Source organism: Momordica charantia, assembly GCF_013281855.1.
Source record: "Momordica charantia cultivar OHB3-1 chromosome 10 unlocalized genomic scaffold, Mcharantia_2.0 BLBB01000010.1, whole genome shotgun sequence".
NCBI lineage: Eukaryota > Viridiplantae > Streptophyta > Magnoliopsida > Cucurbitales > Cucurbitaceae > Momordica > Momordica charantia.
Genome location: NW_028275158.1, coordinates 21607682 through 21623662, shown reverse-complemented (window position 1 = coordinate 21623662; position 15981 = coordinate 21607682). Strand labels below are relative to the sequence as shown.

The following is a 15981-nucleotide window of genomic DNA, read 5'->3' as shown; positions in this document are numbered from 1 at the left end:
TTTTTATATATTCGTGAGTTTGATATTAACATGAGGTGTCGTTTGTTTTTTGGGATGTAGATGATCAAAGATAACCTGTTTGTTTGGTAGGTGGATTTTTAAGGATATCTGAGAATATTTTGATAATCACATTTATAGAATGTTTATTTTAGGAATGTGTTAAATTTATAGAATGTTTCAAAAATACCCTCACAAATATTTATATAATTTATAAATTCATATAATAAATAGATTTATTTGAATTAATTTGATATTTTTATTTTTTTTATATTATTTGGTAGAACAGATTAATTTATTATTAATTTAATATAAGTTTCATTTTTAACTTTAATAGTTTCTAATAGAACAATTATATAATTTATGTTATTTTCGGTGAAATTTATTTATCATATTACCACATTATATTTTTTTAAGAGGAAAAATATCACGAGTATGTTGGCTATAAAAAATGTTGCTTTACAATTATATATTTATGATAATAAATATTTTTAATAATGTAATTCCTTCAAAATATTAAAAATAAATGGAGATATTATATAGTTTAATTGTAGTTTACTTTACATGTAAATCTAATGTACAAATATACTTAATAACATAAAGTTATTTATTAGACAATGAGAATATTAATTTATTTTAATTATAAATTTAAAATAAAAATAAAGCTTTTTTTAGGAAAAATTAAAAAGAATTGATGAAAGAAAATATATGGAGAAAAAAATGGAGGGCAAAAATGTAAAAAGTGGATGCCTCAATATGAGAATATTGGAAACCCGTGTTTCAAAAGGGCATCTAAACTCGCAACATCCCTCCCGTATGGGCATCTTGGGATACTCGAGCATCTCGGGATATCCGAGTATCTTACATTACTGCAAAACAAATGTGGGAAACCAGATGCCCATTTCACGGGAATCTTGGATTCCCACAAAACAAACGGAGACTAAGAGTAAAAATTGATATTCCCATAATATTACAAAAAATAGATAAAATATGAACAAATATCAACAAAATGTTACTAATATAGACAAAATACTAATATTAACCATTTTCAACTTGCCAAACCGAACATAACTCAAATGGTTAAGTCATCTATCTTTGACCAAGAGGTCATGAGTTTGAACCCCCCACCCAATTTTTACGAAATTTCCATGAAATTGAGACATCGACATTTAAAACTGCTTTAAACTCTTTGAGTAGATCAGATAGGAATGAGCTATGCGAAGCGAGGTACGTGAGGATAGTAAGAGTCAAGTTTAAGGTCTCAAAACGAAGAATTAGATTGCATATCGAATCTGATCTAAGGCCATTTCAAAAAAAAAAAAAAAAAATCGGATCTAAGGTCTCCAAGACGAAGAGTCAAATTGCATATGTTATGATGTATATACATAGTTAAATTTATCCCTATCCGTCAACTTAAAGTTTTTGTATTTGATTTGGTCATTTAATAATACTATTTAGATTCACGTGCATTGCACGTGAGTTTATATTTTTAGAATACAATTTTTTATGGTGATTTCATATTTGAATGAATATACCTTTTATTAATGTTTAACTATTAAATATTTGATATAAATTTTTAAAATAATGAAAGCGATAAAATAATAAAAAACATCATAGATAATTAAAATATAAATTCATATATATGTATAACGTCATACCTCTCTTCGAAGAAATTTTTTTATGTTAATAGTTCGATACTAAAATTCGAATTAATCTTCATTTTAAAATAGTAATATAATGTATGATTGACATAAAAAAAGTTAAAAATTAAAAAAAAATGTGAAATATGGGAATCGTAGAATAGCTATTAAATGTAAGGATAAGTAGGTAATTATTGTATTAAAAGAGTGAAGTAGGTAATTTCTTTTATTTATTCGAGATATATTTTTTGTGGGAGATTTTTATTAAAAAAAATGTAAATTCTTTAGTTTTTTCTTTTAAATGCTTATGATTATTATTTTTACAAAAATGTTGTATTTTCATAAAAGAGATATTGGATTACATTTTAAAATTATAAAATATATTTCACTTATAACACTTTTAGGCAAGAAAATAATTACTTTAAACCTAATTTTTAAATCTCTGTTAAATTTTTAGTTTTTGAAAAAAAAAAATCTACCTCTTATTTTTTTAAATTTTTTTATGACGGCTTGTTTTAAAAAATTATTGTCTATTATATTTTAAAATTGTTAGTAATATTTTATCTAGTCAAAGAAAATAAGATATTAAACAAATTTAGAAAAAAATAATGATACTATAAAATTTTATCATTACAAATTTTAGGAAAAATAAATCATATGAATGAAAATTTTCTAAAAAATGTTTGACACAATGAGATTGTTGCAGAATTAATATCTTTTAAAATCTAGAAATATACATATGATTTAAAACGAAAAAAAAGGTTCAATATAGATCAATAATAAGTTAGTCTGAAATAAAAAAAAATCGAAACTTGTTCGTATGAAAAATGAGGAGGTTGTTGAAGATAAAAGGAAAAAAAATGAATTAAAAAGATAAATCATAAAATTTCATAAAAAGAAATTAAAGAATACAGATGATTGAAAACTTACTTTTCATATAATCTCGTGTTCTTGTTGATTTTTTTTTTCACGAAATTGGTAGTACCTCCAAATTTTGTTGATAAGATCTCGGACTTTGATTGATTTTTCTTCTAGGAGATGGTTGGATCTTCTCTAGTTTTGGTGGTTTTAGGACCAATTACACCTAAATGTGATCACAGTACACAAATTATTAATCAAAACTATCACATCAGTTTAGAAACTCAAGTTAATTAATAAAAAAAAATTATTCTAAAAAATAATGAAAGAGACGTAAACAATAAATAAACAGATTCCAAGAGTAGTTAAAACCAACATCAATTAAGAAAGCCACATTTATAATAGATACAAATATTCAAACTAAATATCAATGAATCATTTAATTAAAGTAAAAAACTTTCATATACATTCTTGACGAAAGGAAAAAGAACAGACACAATTTTTATGTATGACCATTTTAGTTTTCTTTCACTTCATAGATGGTTTGCAATTGCACCTATATGTGAATAGACACATCACTTTGTTGAAGAGTTGAACTTCTATTGTTTTAACTTCTCATTTTAATGTGTGAAAGAATGTGCGACACAATTTTCTAATCTCCATCACACCAATATGCGAATAGGCAAACTCTTCGGTCTTGATCACACCGATTCTCTCAATAGACACCTTGATCCAAATAATCGCATCTCAAAAAAATCTGAAAGGCAAAATAGACATGTGTAAAACATGCCTATTGGATCAATAGATACCTCGACCAATCGTATCCCCTCGAAGTTTAAAGAGCAAAATTGGTATATATTACAAAATTGAGGGCAAAACTGGTAGAGAAAAATTCTACTCCATAACCCCATTTATATATAGTATAGATATAGATGTTTAAAATGATGTCAGAGCAAAAGAGCAAGAGGTCTGTAACTCGTGTATATTTTACATCTTATCACCAAATATAGTTCAAGCAGGACAAGACACCTATTGTCCCTCAATATGATTTGATCCCGGAACTAAAAGAAAATCGAAGTAAAAATGAGAAGAATCCAACAAACACATATCTTCTAAGAATTTGTGAAAATTGAAACGTGAGACTTTCTCAAAATGAGAGTTCGAAAATAAAATGAACTAATTACATTAAAAAAAAAATCAATCGCAACAAGAAGAATCACTTCAAATCTTTCCTCATTTCCAAAATAGAATGAAAAAAAAAGTTAGATATCCCATAAATGTTTAAATTTACCCCTTGAATTCATTGGTAATTTAATTATGTTAACAAGAAAAAGAGAACACCTTTTGCTTATCCACATTATCTATAAATTTTCATGATCTTTGTTTCATTAAAATTCAAAAGATAGAGGAAAAATATCCAATTTTTTTATGGAGAAAACAAACAAACAATACAAATAAAACAAAACCAAAGTAGAAAGACACCATCAAATCCTCTGAAAAAGAAAATATATACAACATTTAAGAGTTTAGAGATGGAACAAAAATAAATATGAAAATTCATAAGTTAATGTAGAATTTTAAACAAAAGACAATACCTTTGGGCCTTCGAATTTTTTTTTTTTAAATATAACATGTGGGGTGGAGCATCGAACTTACAACATTTTTATTGGAGATATATGTTAATTACCTTTAAACAATGCTCGCTTTGGCAACACGCCTTCAAATTACTCCATGAATCAATTGGGAAAACAATCTCGTTCATAGCATAAAACGAAAAGCTAAGCTTCAACATCTCTAGCTAATTAGTAATTAAGGACTACAATTATTTCCACCAGGTCCTCCAAAAGTGAAGCAATAATAAAACTGCTCCCGCTATTGTCCAAAGTATAACAATTATTGTTAGTTACATAACTCGTTAGCTTCGTCATATTTACTATTATATGACATATTGATAGTCATATTGTGCACCTCGATCCATGGAGGCTGGGGAAAGAGGAAAGTCTGGAGTAATACTTAGGATTAACTTGTACAAAACCCCGACAGAGCATATTGTAACATCCCATTTTAGCACCTCCATCGGTCTATTGGTAGTTTAAGATCAAGTACAATAGTTGAAATTCAATAGTAAAAATTGTAAAAGTAAGAAAGGATTCTATTAGAAAAACATAAAATTTACATTAAAAGTTCTCAATGAGAAAACACTACATATAGAGGAGAATAATTCACTGGGATTTAAAAAGTGCATAATATCTCTTTAAAAGTCGTATCGTGGATTTTCAAGTTCGGCCAATAATTTTGGATCATAAATTTATAACACAAATAATGTAATATATTACTAGAAAAATTATAAAATGTGTACTTGTCTTATCGTCTAATACACAAACATTCTAGTGAGACTATCATCATTGATCATTGGATTCACCTAAAATAATAATCCAAACAACATTAAAAAATAATAATTAATAAGTCAAGCGTTACAAATTACTATTCAAACAACGTCATCACTTTAAAGTTGTCCAATAAACCCAAAAAGCACACTTAATAATATAAAGACAATATATATATATATATAGTGTACATCTTAAATTATTAAGCTATACTAATGTGCAGTTGAAAATACATCTTTTCAAATGTGTTATTTGTAATAAAATTAGTTGTTTCAAAAACATTTATAATCATCACTTGACATCATGACAAATGATAAAATGATTTTATTTTAAGTGCCATCTTGTCAGTACTACATTGAGAATTTCGAGAGGTCCATCAATTATCCATATATTAGAAGAAGAGGATTGATCTTGAGCGACACTCAAATCGTATATAGAGACACCCCAATAGCTCCATAAGCAAGAAAAACCACCTTATTTGACAAAGAAAAATACATATTAGGATTCAATTAGTAACTTAGAAAGATATATTTTTTCAATACTTTTCTTCTCTAAGAAATCAACTAAAAGGAAGAGAGAGGCTTACATTTTGAATGTATGGGAAGTCGATTCCACCGTTTATATTTGTTTTGATACTGGCCGATTGCTTTGATGATAGAGATCTTATTTTAATCAAATCTTTCATTTGTGTTCTTGGGATAGGAACATATCCAACCCACAAGCTGGTTTATTTTTGTTATTTATGAGTGAATTATCTCTTAATAAAGACGACAAATCTTTTGACAAGCCAAATGGATACGTACTTGGTTGAATCTGTTACATGCACAGGGAAAAAAAAAGGAATGAAAAGAATATTATATATGTATAGAAAAAGAAGTCACATTTATAATTTTTGTATCTTGATGTACTCCTGCATTAACCAGACGGCACAATTTATCCATAAGTATTTTTCTAATTCGCATAGTAGAATAATACTTTCGATCCAATTTTTATTTTTATTTTGATTGTTTTTATTGTAGGTGTATAATTTTGTACTTCCTTAACCCATTCCATAAAAATCCCTAGACTTACCATCTACCTTTAAATGTAAATGACATATATGTAATTCAAGGATAGAGACTAAACCATTAAAAAGAGAAAATATGATCAAAATTTTATAAGAGTTGAGAAAAAATTAGCATAAATTAAAGATATAAATACCTGAACTTTGTGATTTCTTAGTGAAGGATGATCGTGTGCTGGTTGTTTATTGATATCGACACAATCAATCATATCTCTCGTCTAGACACAAAAAATTAGAGAGAGAACAAATTCTCTAAGTCCTATATTATATTATATATGTATTTAAATAGATAAAAAATGCATTTAAATCTTAAAAAAAATGTTAAATCCACCTGATTTTAATTGGGCTGAATCATCCTTCTGCAATTTTATGTAATTAAAACAATCTAAATGAAGTTCATCTCGTTGTTGGAATACTAAACAATCAAAAAGACGCATATATGAGTTAAGACACATATATCATATCAAATCGATATACAACTATGTAAAATCATTCTCGATATGGTTTTGCTCATCATAACGACTTGTTGAGAAGTTTGAGTTGCATTTATGAGTTCCAATTCTTCTTTCCCTCGAGAGATTTGAGTCAAAAGCCAAGCTGCCTTTGCAGTTTAAGTGAAGTAACAATACTATCATCAACCACATTATTGCTTTGGAAGCCATTCTTCCAAATACAACTGAATTTGCATTCTTCAATAAAATCAATTCATATCAATATATTTATATATCAAAATGAAATGATTGGAACAAATTCGTCCTTGACCTATTATTTTCCCTTCATTTAGAAATAAAATAAATTTGTGCTTATCAATATGGAACAGTTCCCTTATAAGGAAATGACAGCTAAAGTAATGTTATTATGACTGATGTGTATGTTACAATTTTAATTAATCACCTAAACCCATTTGGTTGGTGGGATATAGCTTGATATCACACGAACATAAAGTCAACAAACAAAGAAAGAAAAAGTTTGATTACAAATGAGTAGTTTCTGTTTGCAAAACAAATTCAAATCAGCGGCGGATCAAGATTTAATGCCGGGTACATATAAATATATAGGCAAATAGCGGAATCAGAATTTGATGTCGGGGTACAATTCAGATCACATGATGCAAAAATATCGAATTTAACTCTGAACTTGCCTATCAATTTTTATCTAATTAATTCTGTCAAAGCGAACATAGCATAGCAGTAATTGACATATCTCAAACCATAAAGTTGTGAGTTCGATTCTTCATCCTACGTGTTGTACTAAAAAAATAAAAATAAAAATTTTTACTATGTTGAAGTTTCATCTAGACTTTAAAAAGTATTGCGATTTTTATCGGATAATTCTCATTAAAAAACTTGTTGAAAAAACTATTATGATATGTGTCAAATAATTAATAAAAAAATTCAGAAAAATGGATATTAAAGCTGGTTTTTTTGTTATTGAATTTTGTAAGTTTCAACTTTGTACATTAATCGAAAGAAAAATGTGATTTTTGTTAAATTAGTATTTTAATGGCAACACTTGTCTAACGTTTAGGGTTTAAATTATAGAAATTAAAAGCTTGGTAAAAATTGAAACAACTTACAGATAGTTTATGGATAAAAGATGATTTATCCTCAACAATTATTTTAGATGTATTTATTATAAACATTCAAATTAAGTAATATGTAAAACTAAAAGTAATAAATCATTAGTTTGTTTAATATAAATATTAAAATTTCTTCTACACAATACTAAAAATTATAATTTTATTTGTTCATAATAACTTATATTGTCCTAAATGTAGAAAAGATATAGTAAAATTTTAAATATTTGTGTTTCATATAAATAGTTGACAAAATATATTTTTAAAAATTTCTAATTTAATTAAACGAAAAATATAGTTTTTTTATTATTTAAAAAGTACAAAATATATTTTTTTCTTCCACGTTCAAGTTTATTTCACTTTTGTATCAAACTTTCAAAATGTCTATTTTATTTATTAAAATTTTAAAAGCAGAAAAGGGAACACCTTTTCCTGTCCGCATCATTTATAAATTTCCTATTTGTACAAATAATACTATTAAGATACTCATAAATAAATTAAATTTATCCAATCCATCAGCTTAAGATTTGAGTTGAATGATGTTTTATTCATCCTTAAAATGGTATCAGAGTCCAAAACGTTCAAATGAGCATTTGATCCAAAAATGGGATCCGATCAAGATCGATGAGCCAAAAGAGCCACGATCTTGAACGGACATGTTAAGGATCTCACATTGAAAATAAAAGGAACCTAATAAAGGTTTGTACTAGACATGGACAACTCCTTTCATTGCCAATTAATTTTTAGATGGAACCCACGAATATTGATAAATACAAATAAAGCGAAACCAAAATAGAAAGACACCACTAAATCCAAGGGTCCCTCTCAAGAAGAAAATATATACGACATTTAAAAGTTGAGAGATGAACAAAAATAAATATGAAAATTCATAAGTTTGAAGTAGAATTTAAAACCAAAGGACAGTACATTTGGATTAACACACCTTCAAATTATTCCTTCAATCCCATACATAGCATAAAGCCAAAAGCTAAGCTTCAACATTATCTGTAGCTAATTAGGTAATTAGGGACTGCAATTATTTCCACCAGGTCCTCCAAAAGTGATGCAATAATAAAAAAACTCTCCTCCACACGTCTCTCTGTTATCCAAAGCATAGCAAGAGTTGTTACTTAAATAATTCGCTGTGTTCTCATTGGCTGGAAATTGGCCTTTGTTGTTTTCATCAACGTAGTTCATATATCTGAAATAGCAAGCATCGTCGTATTTACTATAATTTGGCTTGTGGCCATTCCCCAATGGAGGGCTCATTCCATTTGGTGAAGGCTTTGCGATGCCTCCCCATGCCACTTGCTCTGTCCCGTCGTTCAGATGTCCAAACAGTTCCTTTGGCCAATACCCTATTGTTTTATGGCTCTCACCTACTGCAAGCCACCAATTCCCGGTTGGTCGATCCTAAAATAATTTCACGCATAACATATTATGAAGAAGAGAATTAGTATCACGGGTATCAAAGTCGATCTTAATGAGAATTTCGTTGAAGAATTTGGGAAAGATCTATGATACACAAGCGAGAACATGTTGGTTAGTATGAGGTCGATCGTTTGGCAGAGACATGAAATAAAATATTGGGATTTTAGGCTTAGATCAAGGCACTGGACTAGTCCACATACTAGTCTTGTTTTGGATTCCAAAAGGCATAGTTTATATAATTTAGATATTATATGTATATGCCATGTATGAGTGGTAACAATTTTGTTACCTGAAAAACAGTAAATAGATAATCATATTGTTTCCCATAGATAATCATATTGTTTCCCATGATAGGTTGATGATGGTTGGATGGGGATATTAGGAGGAGTACTTGGATTTGTTTGTACAAAACCTCGACTGAACATATTGTAGCATCCCGTATGAATACCTCCATCAGCCTGTTAAAATTTAATAAATAGTTGAAATTCAATAGTAAAATCTCAAAAATAAGTAAAAGAATTCTATTACGAAAACATAAAATTTACATTAAAAGTCCTCCACAACAAAACACTATAGAGGAGAATAATTCACTGGGATTAAAAAAGTGCATAATATCTCACTTAAAAGTCCTATTGTGGACTTTCAAGTTCAACCAGTAATTTTGGATCATAAATTTATCACACAAATAATGCAAAGAAAAATCATAAAAATTAAAGGGCAAGAATGGTAGTTCCTTACCGTCCAATACACAAACATTCTAGTAAGACTATCACCATTGATCATTGGATTCACCTAAGAAATCAAATAATATAAAAATAAATAAATAAGTCAAGCCGGACAAAATTATCACTTAAATATCTAAGGAGTAATAAAATGATTTTATTTTACCTGCCAGCCTGCTAGTATTACATTAGGAGCTTGGGGAGGTCCACCAATTATCCATATGTTAGAAGAAGAAGATTGATCTTGAGCCACACTCAAATTGTATACTGACACACTACCACTAGCTCCATAATATTTAATGCCTTTCTTCATAGCAACAGAAACCACCTTATTCGACAAAGAAAAATAAATATAACATGAATCATATTAGTAACTTAGAAAGATATATGTTTTAATTTTAATTGACTCGGCAAGAGAGATGCTTACATCTTGATTGTATGGGAAGTCCACTCCACCTTTTATACTTGTTTTGATACCGGTTGGTTCCTTTGATGATAGAGATCTTATTCTAATCAAATCTTTCTTTATTGTTCTTCGGATAGGAACATATCCAGCTGGACAAGCTCTATTGTTGTTGTTTATGAATGATTTATCTCTTGATGAAGACGAATCTTTTGACAAGCCAAAGGGATATGTACTCGGTCGAGTCTATTACATGCAACAAAAATGAAAAGAAAAAACAAAGGTAGAAGATTATATATGCATAAAAAAGAAAACACATTTATAATTTTTGTATTCTTATGTACTCTTTAACAATTTGAACTTCTTTTTAATGATTAATGTAACAATTAAACCCCCTTGCATTAAGAAGATGTTCTCACCACCCAATTTATCCATAAGTATTGTTCTAACATAGTAGAAATAATACTTCCGATCCTTTTTATTTATTTATTTTTATATTTTGTATTTCCTTAACACATCGAAAGCATCCATCAAACTAACAAATCCCTAGATTTACCATCTACCTTTTTAAACATCACTTACATATATGATCGAAGGATAGAAGGATAGAGACTAAATCACTTAAAGAAAAAAGGAAAAAATGTGATCAAAATTTTACAAGAGTTAGAATAAAAAAAAGTGTGTAAAATAAAGATATAAATACCTGAATTTTGTGACTTTTTAGTGAAGGATGATCTAGTGCCGGTTGTTTATTGATGTCCACACAATCAATGATATCTCCCTCTTCCGTCTAAACAACGAAAAATCAGAGAGTAAAGAAATTGTCCAATCCATGAAGGATGATTCAACCAAATTAAAATCAACGGGATTTAATGCAATTTTATGCAAGTAAAACAATCATCCAAATGAAGTTCATTGTCTCATTCGAATGAGTTTTACAATTTTAAACATCAAATACTAGCCAATCGAAATATGGTTCAATAGGTATGCGTTACGACACATATCATATCAAATAAATATACAACTATGTAAAATCATTCCCGTTATAGTTTACTCATTGGCATTTTGGCTTAAAAAAAAAAAACCTGAAACGTTGTAATGAATGGCCTGTTGAGAAGTTTGAGTTGCATTTCGAGTTCCAGTTCTTCTTCCCTCGAGAGGTTTGAGTCAAAAGCCAAGCTGCCTTTGCAATTTAAGTGAAGTAACAATACTATCATCAACCACATTATTGCTTTGGAAGCCATTCTTCCAAATACAACTGAATTTGCTTCTTCAATAAAATCAATTCATATCAATATATTTATATATCAAAATGAAATGATTGGAACCAATTCGTCCTTAGACCTATTATTTTCCCTTCATTTAAAAATAAAATAAATTTGTGCTTATCAATATGGAACAGTTCCCTTATAAGGAAATGACAGCTAAAGTAATGTTATTACGACTGATGTGTATATTAGAATTTTAATTAATCACCTAAACCCATTTGGTAGGTGGGATATAGCTTGATATCACATGAACATAAAGTCAAAGAACAAAAAAAATAAAATAAAATTTTGATTACAAATAAGTAGTTTCTGTTTGCGAAAAAAATTCCAACCCACGGCGGATCCAGGATTTAATGCCGCATACAACTACGTATAAATATAATAGGCAGTAACGGCCGATCTAGAATTTGATGTCGGGTTACAAATTTACATACACTGGATGCAAACATATAGAATTTAACTCTGCACTTGTCTATCAATTTTTACCAAAACTTTCAATTTCATCAAATTTCATCTTAAATTTGAATAAATTTGTTGGGTCGTCATCTTAGACTTTAAAAAGTATTGCGATTTTGACTTGATAGATTTTCATTAGAAAACTTGTTAGAAAAAATATTATCATACGTGTCACATAATTAATAAAAGACATATTCCGTAGGAAACTGATACAACTCAGATAAAAGCCATATTAAAGCAGGTTTTGTTTGTATTGAATTTTGTAAGTTTCAATTTTGTACATTAATCCAATTTAATTGAAGAAAAGTGTGATTTTTGTGAAATTAGTATCGTTTTTTAAAGGCTAAAGAAAGCATAGTTCAATGATAATTGATATATATCTAATCGAGAGGTTATGAGTTTGATCCTCAACCCACATGTTGTACTAAAAAAAGTATTTCTTTTTAAAGTTTCTAACTTTTTATTTGTTTAAATTAATAGGTAAATTAGCAAACATATGAAATAAAGAGTAAAATTGCAATACTTATATAAAGTTTAGGGTTTAGATTGTACAAATTAAAAGTTTGGTAAAAATTGAAACAACCTATGGAGAGTTTAGGGATAAAAGTTTTATCCCGAAAAATTATTTTAGATGTATTTATTATAAACATTAAAATTAAGTAATATGTAAAACTAAAAGTATAATAAATCATTAGTTTGTTTAATATAAATATTAAAAATTATGATTTTATATATACATAAATTTGATAGTTTGTTCAAAATAAACTTACATTGAATTAACGTAGAAAAGATATAATAAAATAAGAAATATTTGGTAAACATGATTTGTTTTTGATATAAATAGTTGAAAGAATATATTTTCAAAATTTTTAATTTAATTAAATGAAAATACAGTTTTTTTAATTTAAAAAGTAAAAAATATATTTTTTTGTTCTTCAACTTTCAAGTAAAATAAAATAATAATAATAATTGAATAAATGAATAAATAAAAATAATAAAAATGAGTTGGAGCAAATACGGTGTCTACTCCCACCCTATCTCTCATTAATGCATTTCTTGTTTTTATGAGTATTCTAAAATGATATGTATGTGGCGAAAATCAATTAGGGTGGCCTTAAAGAATTAGTCCACTCACTTAAACATTTTTGAGGTATATTGGATCAAATGTTATAAATATATATACTCTTTAGGAAGGTCTATGTCCATTTATTTCAAAAAAAATAAAATAAAACAGCATCTATCAAGAAACATTTTTCTAAAGACTTTCAATTTAAAATGAAAAACAAAAATTATATATGTTTGATAACCGTCGTTTATTGATTTTAAATAATAGAAAATCAAATATCTTTGATAACTATTTTATTTTTCGATTTGTTTTAGGTTAGGTAATTGAAGAGATATGCTAGAAAGAAAAATCAATGTAGAGTAAGGATCACAATAAGGTAAGGCAAGAGTTGGATTTCCTTCCCATTCTTGTCCTTGCAGAAATTCTTAGACCTCGTCTTCACCCTATGTTCTTCGATTATGAAAATCAAGATCTAGGTCGAAGAATCCTTATTTGGAGGGACGAGAATTTTTGCAAGGGAAAAGTACTGATTTAGTAATTAATTTTAATTTTTTTTTAGAATTTAAAAACATAAAAAGTATATAGAGAGAGAGATTTTATTGAGAAATTATTATTTTCTAGTATAAATAGTTAGCTTTTAAAAAGTATTTAATTTTTTTGTTCATAATTTAGTAAAGTAGTTAATACATTATATATTAATTATTTAAAAAATTAAATTGGGCCATTCTTTATATAGATTTCTATTTTTTTTATTTTTTAAATTATTTGTAAACTGATGTCTTCACAGAAATATTGTAAATATATTTTTTAAAGATAACTATTATTTGCTAAAGTGTTTAATTTATTTATTTTTTATATTGTCAACTCATAGGTTACCAAGTTTTTTCTTTGTTTTTTTGTTTTTTAAAAAAATAATGGAATCATTATTTTCTTTAGTACAAAAACTAAGACCATTCCAATGCTCATTTTCGTCATGTATAAACTAAACCGACAAATAGGATAAGCACGAAAATTAAAGCTTCTAAAACCGTTTCAACATAAAAAACAACAAAAACTAGAACAAACAATATAATAACGAATTCTAAATTGCTCTCAAGCATCGCCCATTGGTTCTATTCCCGATTCATAACTCAAAAATATCATGTGAGGTTGGAGGTTTGAATGCATGACCTTTTAGTTAGAGATAAGTGCCTTAACCACTTGATCCATGCTCAATTTGGCTAATGAAATCGTTATTGTTTTTAAAGTTACAAATGGAGTGACTTCAATACGCGCACTATAACACACCAAGGTTTTAAATGTTGATGTGGATGAAAATGTCGAGGTATCAATTTCATGGAAATATCAATGGATTTTATGTAAAAGTTAGAAAAAATAAAAAAATCGTAAAAAATATTTAAATAAGCAAATAAATAATTTTCTATTTCTAAATGAGTTAAAAATAATTAGTCTTAATATTATGTATATATTAGTTACATTTTCTTGATATTTTCATATTTTGCTAATTTATTTTTACTATGATGGAAATGTGATTTATCCCTCATATCGATATCGAATCTATGAAAATATGGATATATCGATGGAAATGTCGACGTGTCAATGAATATTTAAAATCATGTAACATACTACCACAAATTTTATTTTTGACGACGGTCTCTAAAATGCACGCGAGGAAACAACATTGGAAATAACAAAAATCTCGCTAAAAAATGCTGAATAATAAAATTTCATCACACGTTATCTCTAAATCATTCCATTCCCATTTATCATAAATAAAAAGTACAAATTTAAAAAATAATCAATTTAAAAATCTAAATATTTCATAAAAAAACAAGTTACATAGAATAAGAACCTCCATACGTAGAAATATTTTCTAAGATTGGCTGGTTTAATATTTTCTAATATATTCACAAATAGAAAAGTTTCACATTAAAATGTAATAAGACAACGATTAATAAAGTTTAAAGAAATATATTATTATCTCAACAATTTAGTACTTTATAACAAATTGGAGGATAAAGGAAGGAAATTTAAGTTCTTCCTAATTACTGCTTCATATGAAGGACTATTTTATTTTATGGATTATTGTTTGCATCCACAATGTGATGCCTAGAATCCTTCCTTAGCTGTACAATCTTAAAAAACAACCATATAAAAAAACATATAGCCACAATTATTGATGCGAAAAGGGCATCATATACACTATTTTTGGAATACCTCCGACTGAAGTCAGTTCTGGTACTCCTCCTGCGATATGATACAACAATAATATTCATTAATTATTATTGTATTAGATATCCAATATATAAATTAAATTTACTCCATCCACCAACTCAACCTAGTTGATAGTTTATTCATCTTTATTATGGTATCTAAAGTGGAAGGTCTTGCGTTCAAACCGCTGCGTCGTTGTAAATCACCACTTAACCTAAAAACTTAAGCTGATGGATTGGATAAATTTAATTCATATATTGGATATCTAATAACTTACCGACCATGATATAATTATTGGAAAAAATAATAAGAAACACATTGTGAAAATAATTAAAACTTGGTACCTTCAGGTTGGATGGAGGAAATAGGACTGCCTTCCATGGCTGTGATGATGTTGATGATCCCAAATGTGATACTAATCACCAACAACATTGTAGTTAGTGATATTTTGGGCAGCACCCACCTACATTTTGGAGAGGGTATTAGGACATTAAAAAAAAAAAAAAAAAAGAGAGATAGTGTAATTGCTTGCAGTGTTATTGCTCGGCTTAGGTTTGGGTCGAGCTCTGCACGTCCCGAAACCGAGTTGTGGTTACAGGGATCCACAGCGTCGGTCACACGACAAAATCGATTTTGAAAAAAAACAGGAGAGAGATTCATGAGAAGTACCAGCTTGTTGTCTTAGTCTTGGCTCCACCAACATGTGACGACATAGCTAGAGACGAGAGAGAGAGAGAACAAGAAAGAAAGAGAGAGACTTGTGATTTATAATACTCGAGATCATAATATTAATTGTCTTTCATTTTCATTTTGCTTTTAAATTTTGTTTGGGTAGAAATAATTGAAAGGAATAAGCAATTAAAGAGATGTGTGGTAAGTAAACTTGTTTGCTTAAACAAG

General features: G+C 27.9%; 1 protein-coding gene and 1 long non-coding RNA gene across 2 annotated transcripts; both read right to left on the bottom strand.

The window, feature by feature from the left end:
* Positions 1-8540: 8540 nt before the first annotated feature.
* Positions 8541-11321, bottom strand: LOC111014777 (protein neprosin-like). The gene is made up of 6 exons (XM_022289596.2): positions 11163-11321; positions 10781-10867; positions 10102-10323; positions 9841-10002; positions 9691-9744; positions 8541-8934 (listed from the first exon to the last, which is right to left on the bottom strand). The coding sequence occupies exons 1-6, from the start codon at positions 11319-11321 to the stop codon at positions 8545-8547; spliced, it is 1074 nt and encodes a 357-aa protein (XP_022145288.1). The 3' UTR covers positions 8541-8544.
* A 3497-nt stretch (positions 11322-14818) lies between these two features.
* Positions 14819-15909, bottom strand: LOC111014870 (uncharacterized). The gene is made up of 3 exons (XR_015788418.1): positions 15751-15909; positions 15426-15544; positions 14819-15114 (listed from the first exon to the last, which is right to left on the bottom strand). It is a non-coding gene; the product is annotated as an uncharacterized LOC111014870 (long non-coding RNA).
* Between the last annotated feature and the right edge of the window lie 72 nt (positions 15910-15981).

What these genes read in the sequence shown, in the direction of transcription:
- LOC111014777 (XM_022289596.2), bottom strand. Translation starts at nt 11,321, where the DNA reads ATGGCTTCCAAAGCAATAATGTGGTTGATGATAGTATTGTTACTTCAC. An exon ending in TAAAAAGTCACAAAATTCAG is followed by an intron (nt 10,324 to 10,780) that starts GTATTTATATCT and finishes TGCATGTAATAG; the next exon opens with ACTCGACCGAGTACATATCC. An exon ending in ACTTCCCATACAATCAAGAT is followed by an intron (nt 10,003 to 10,101) that starts GTAAGCATCTCT and finishes TTGTCGAATAAG; the next exon opens with GTGGTTTCTGTTGCTATGAA.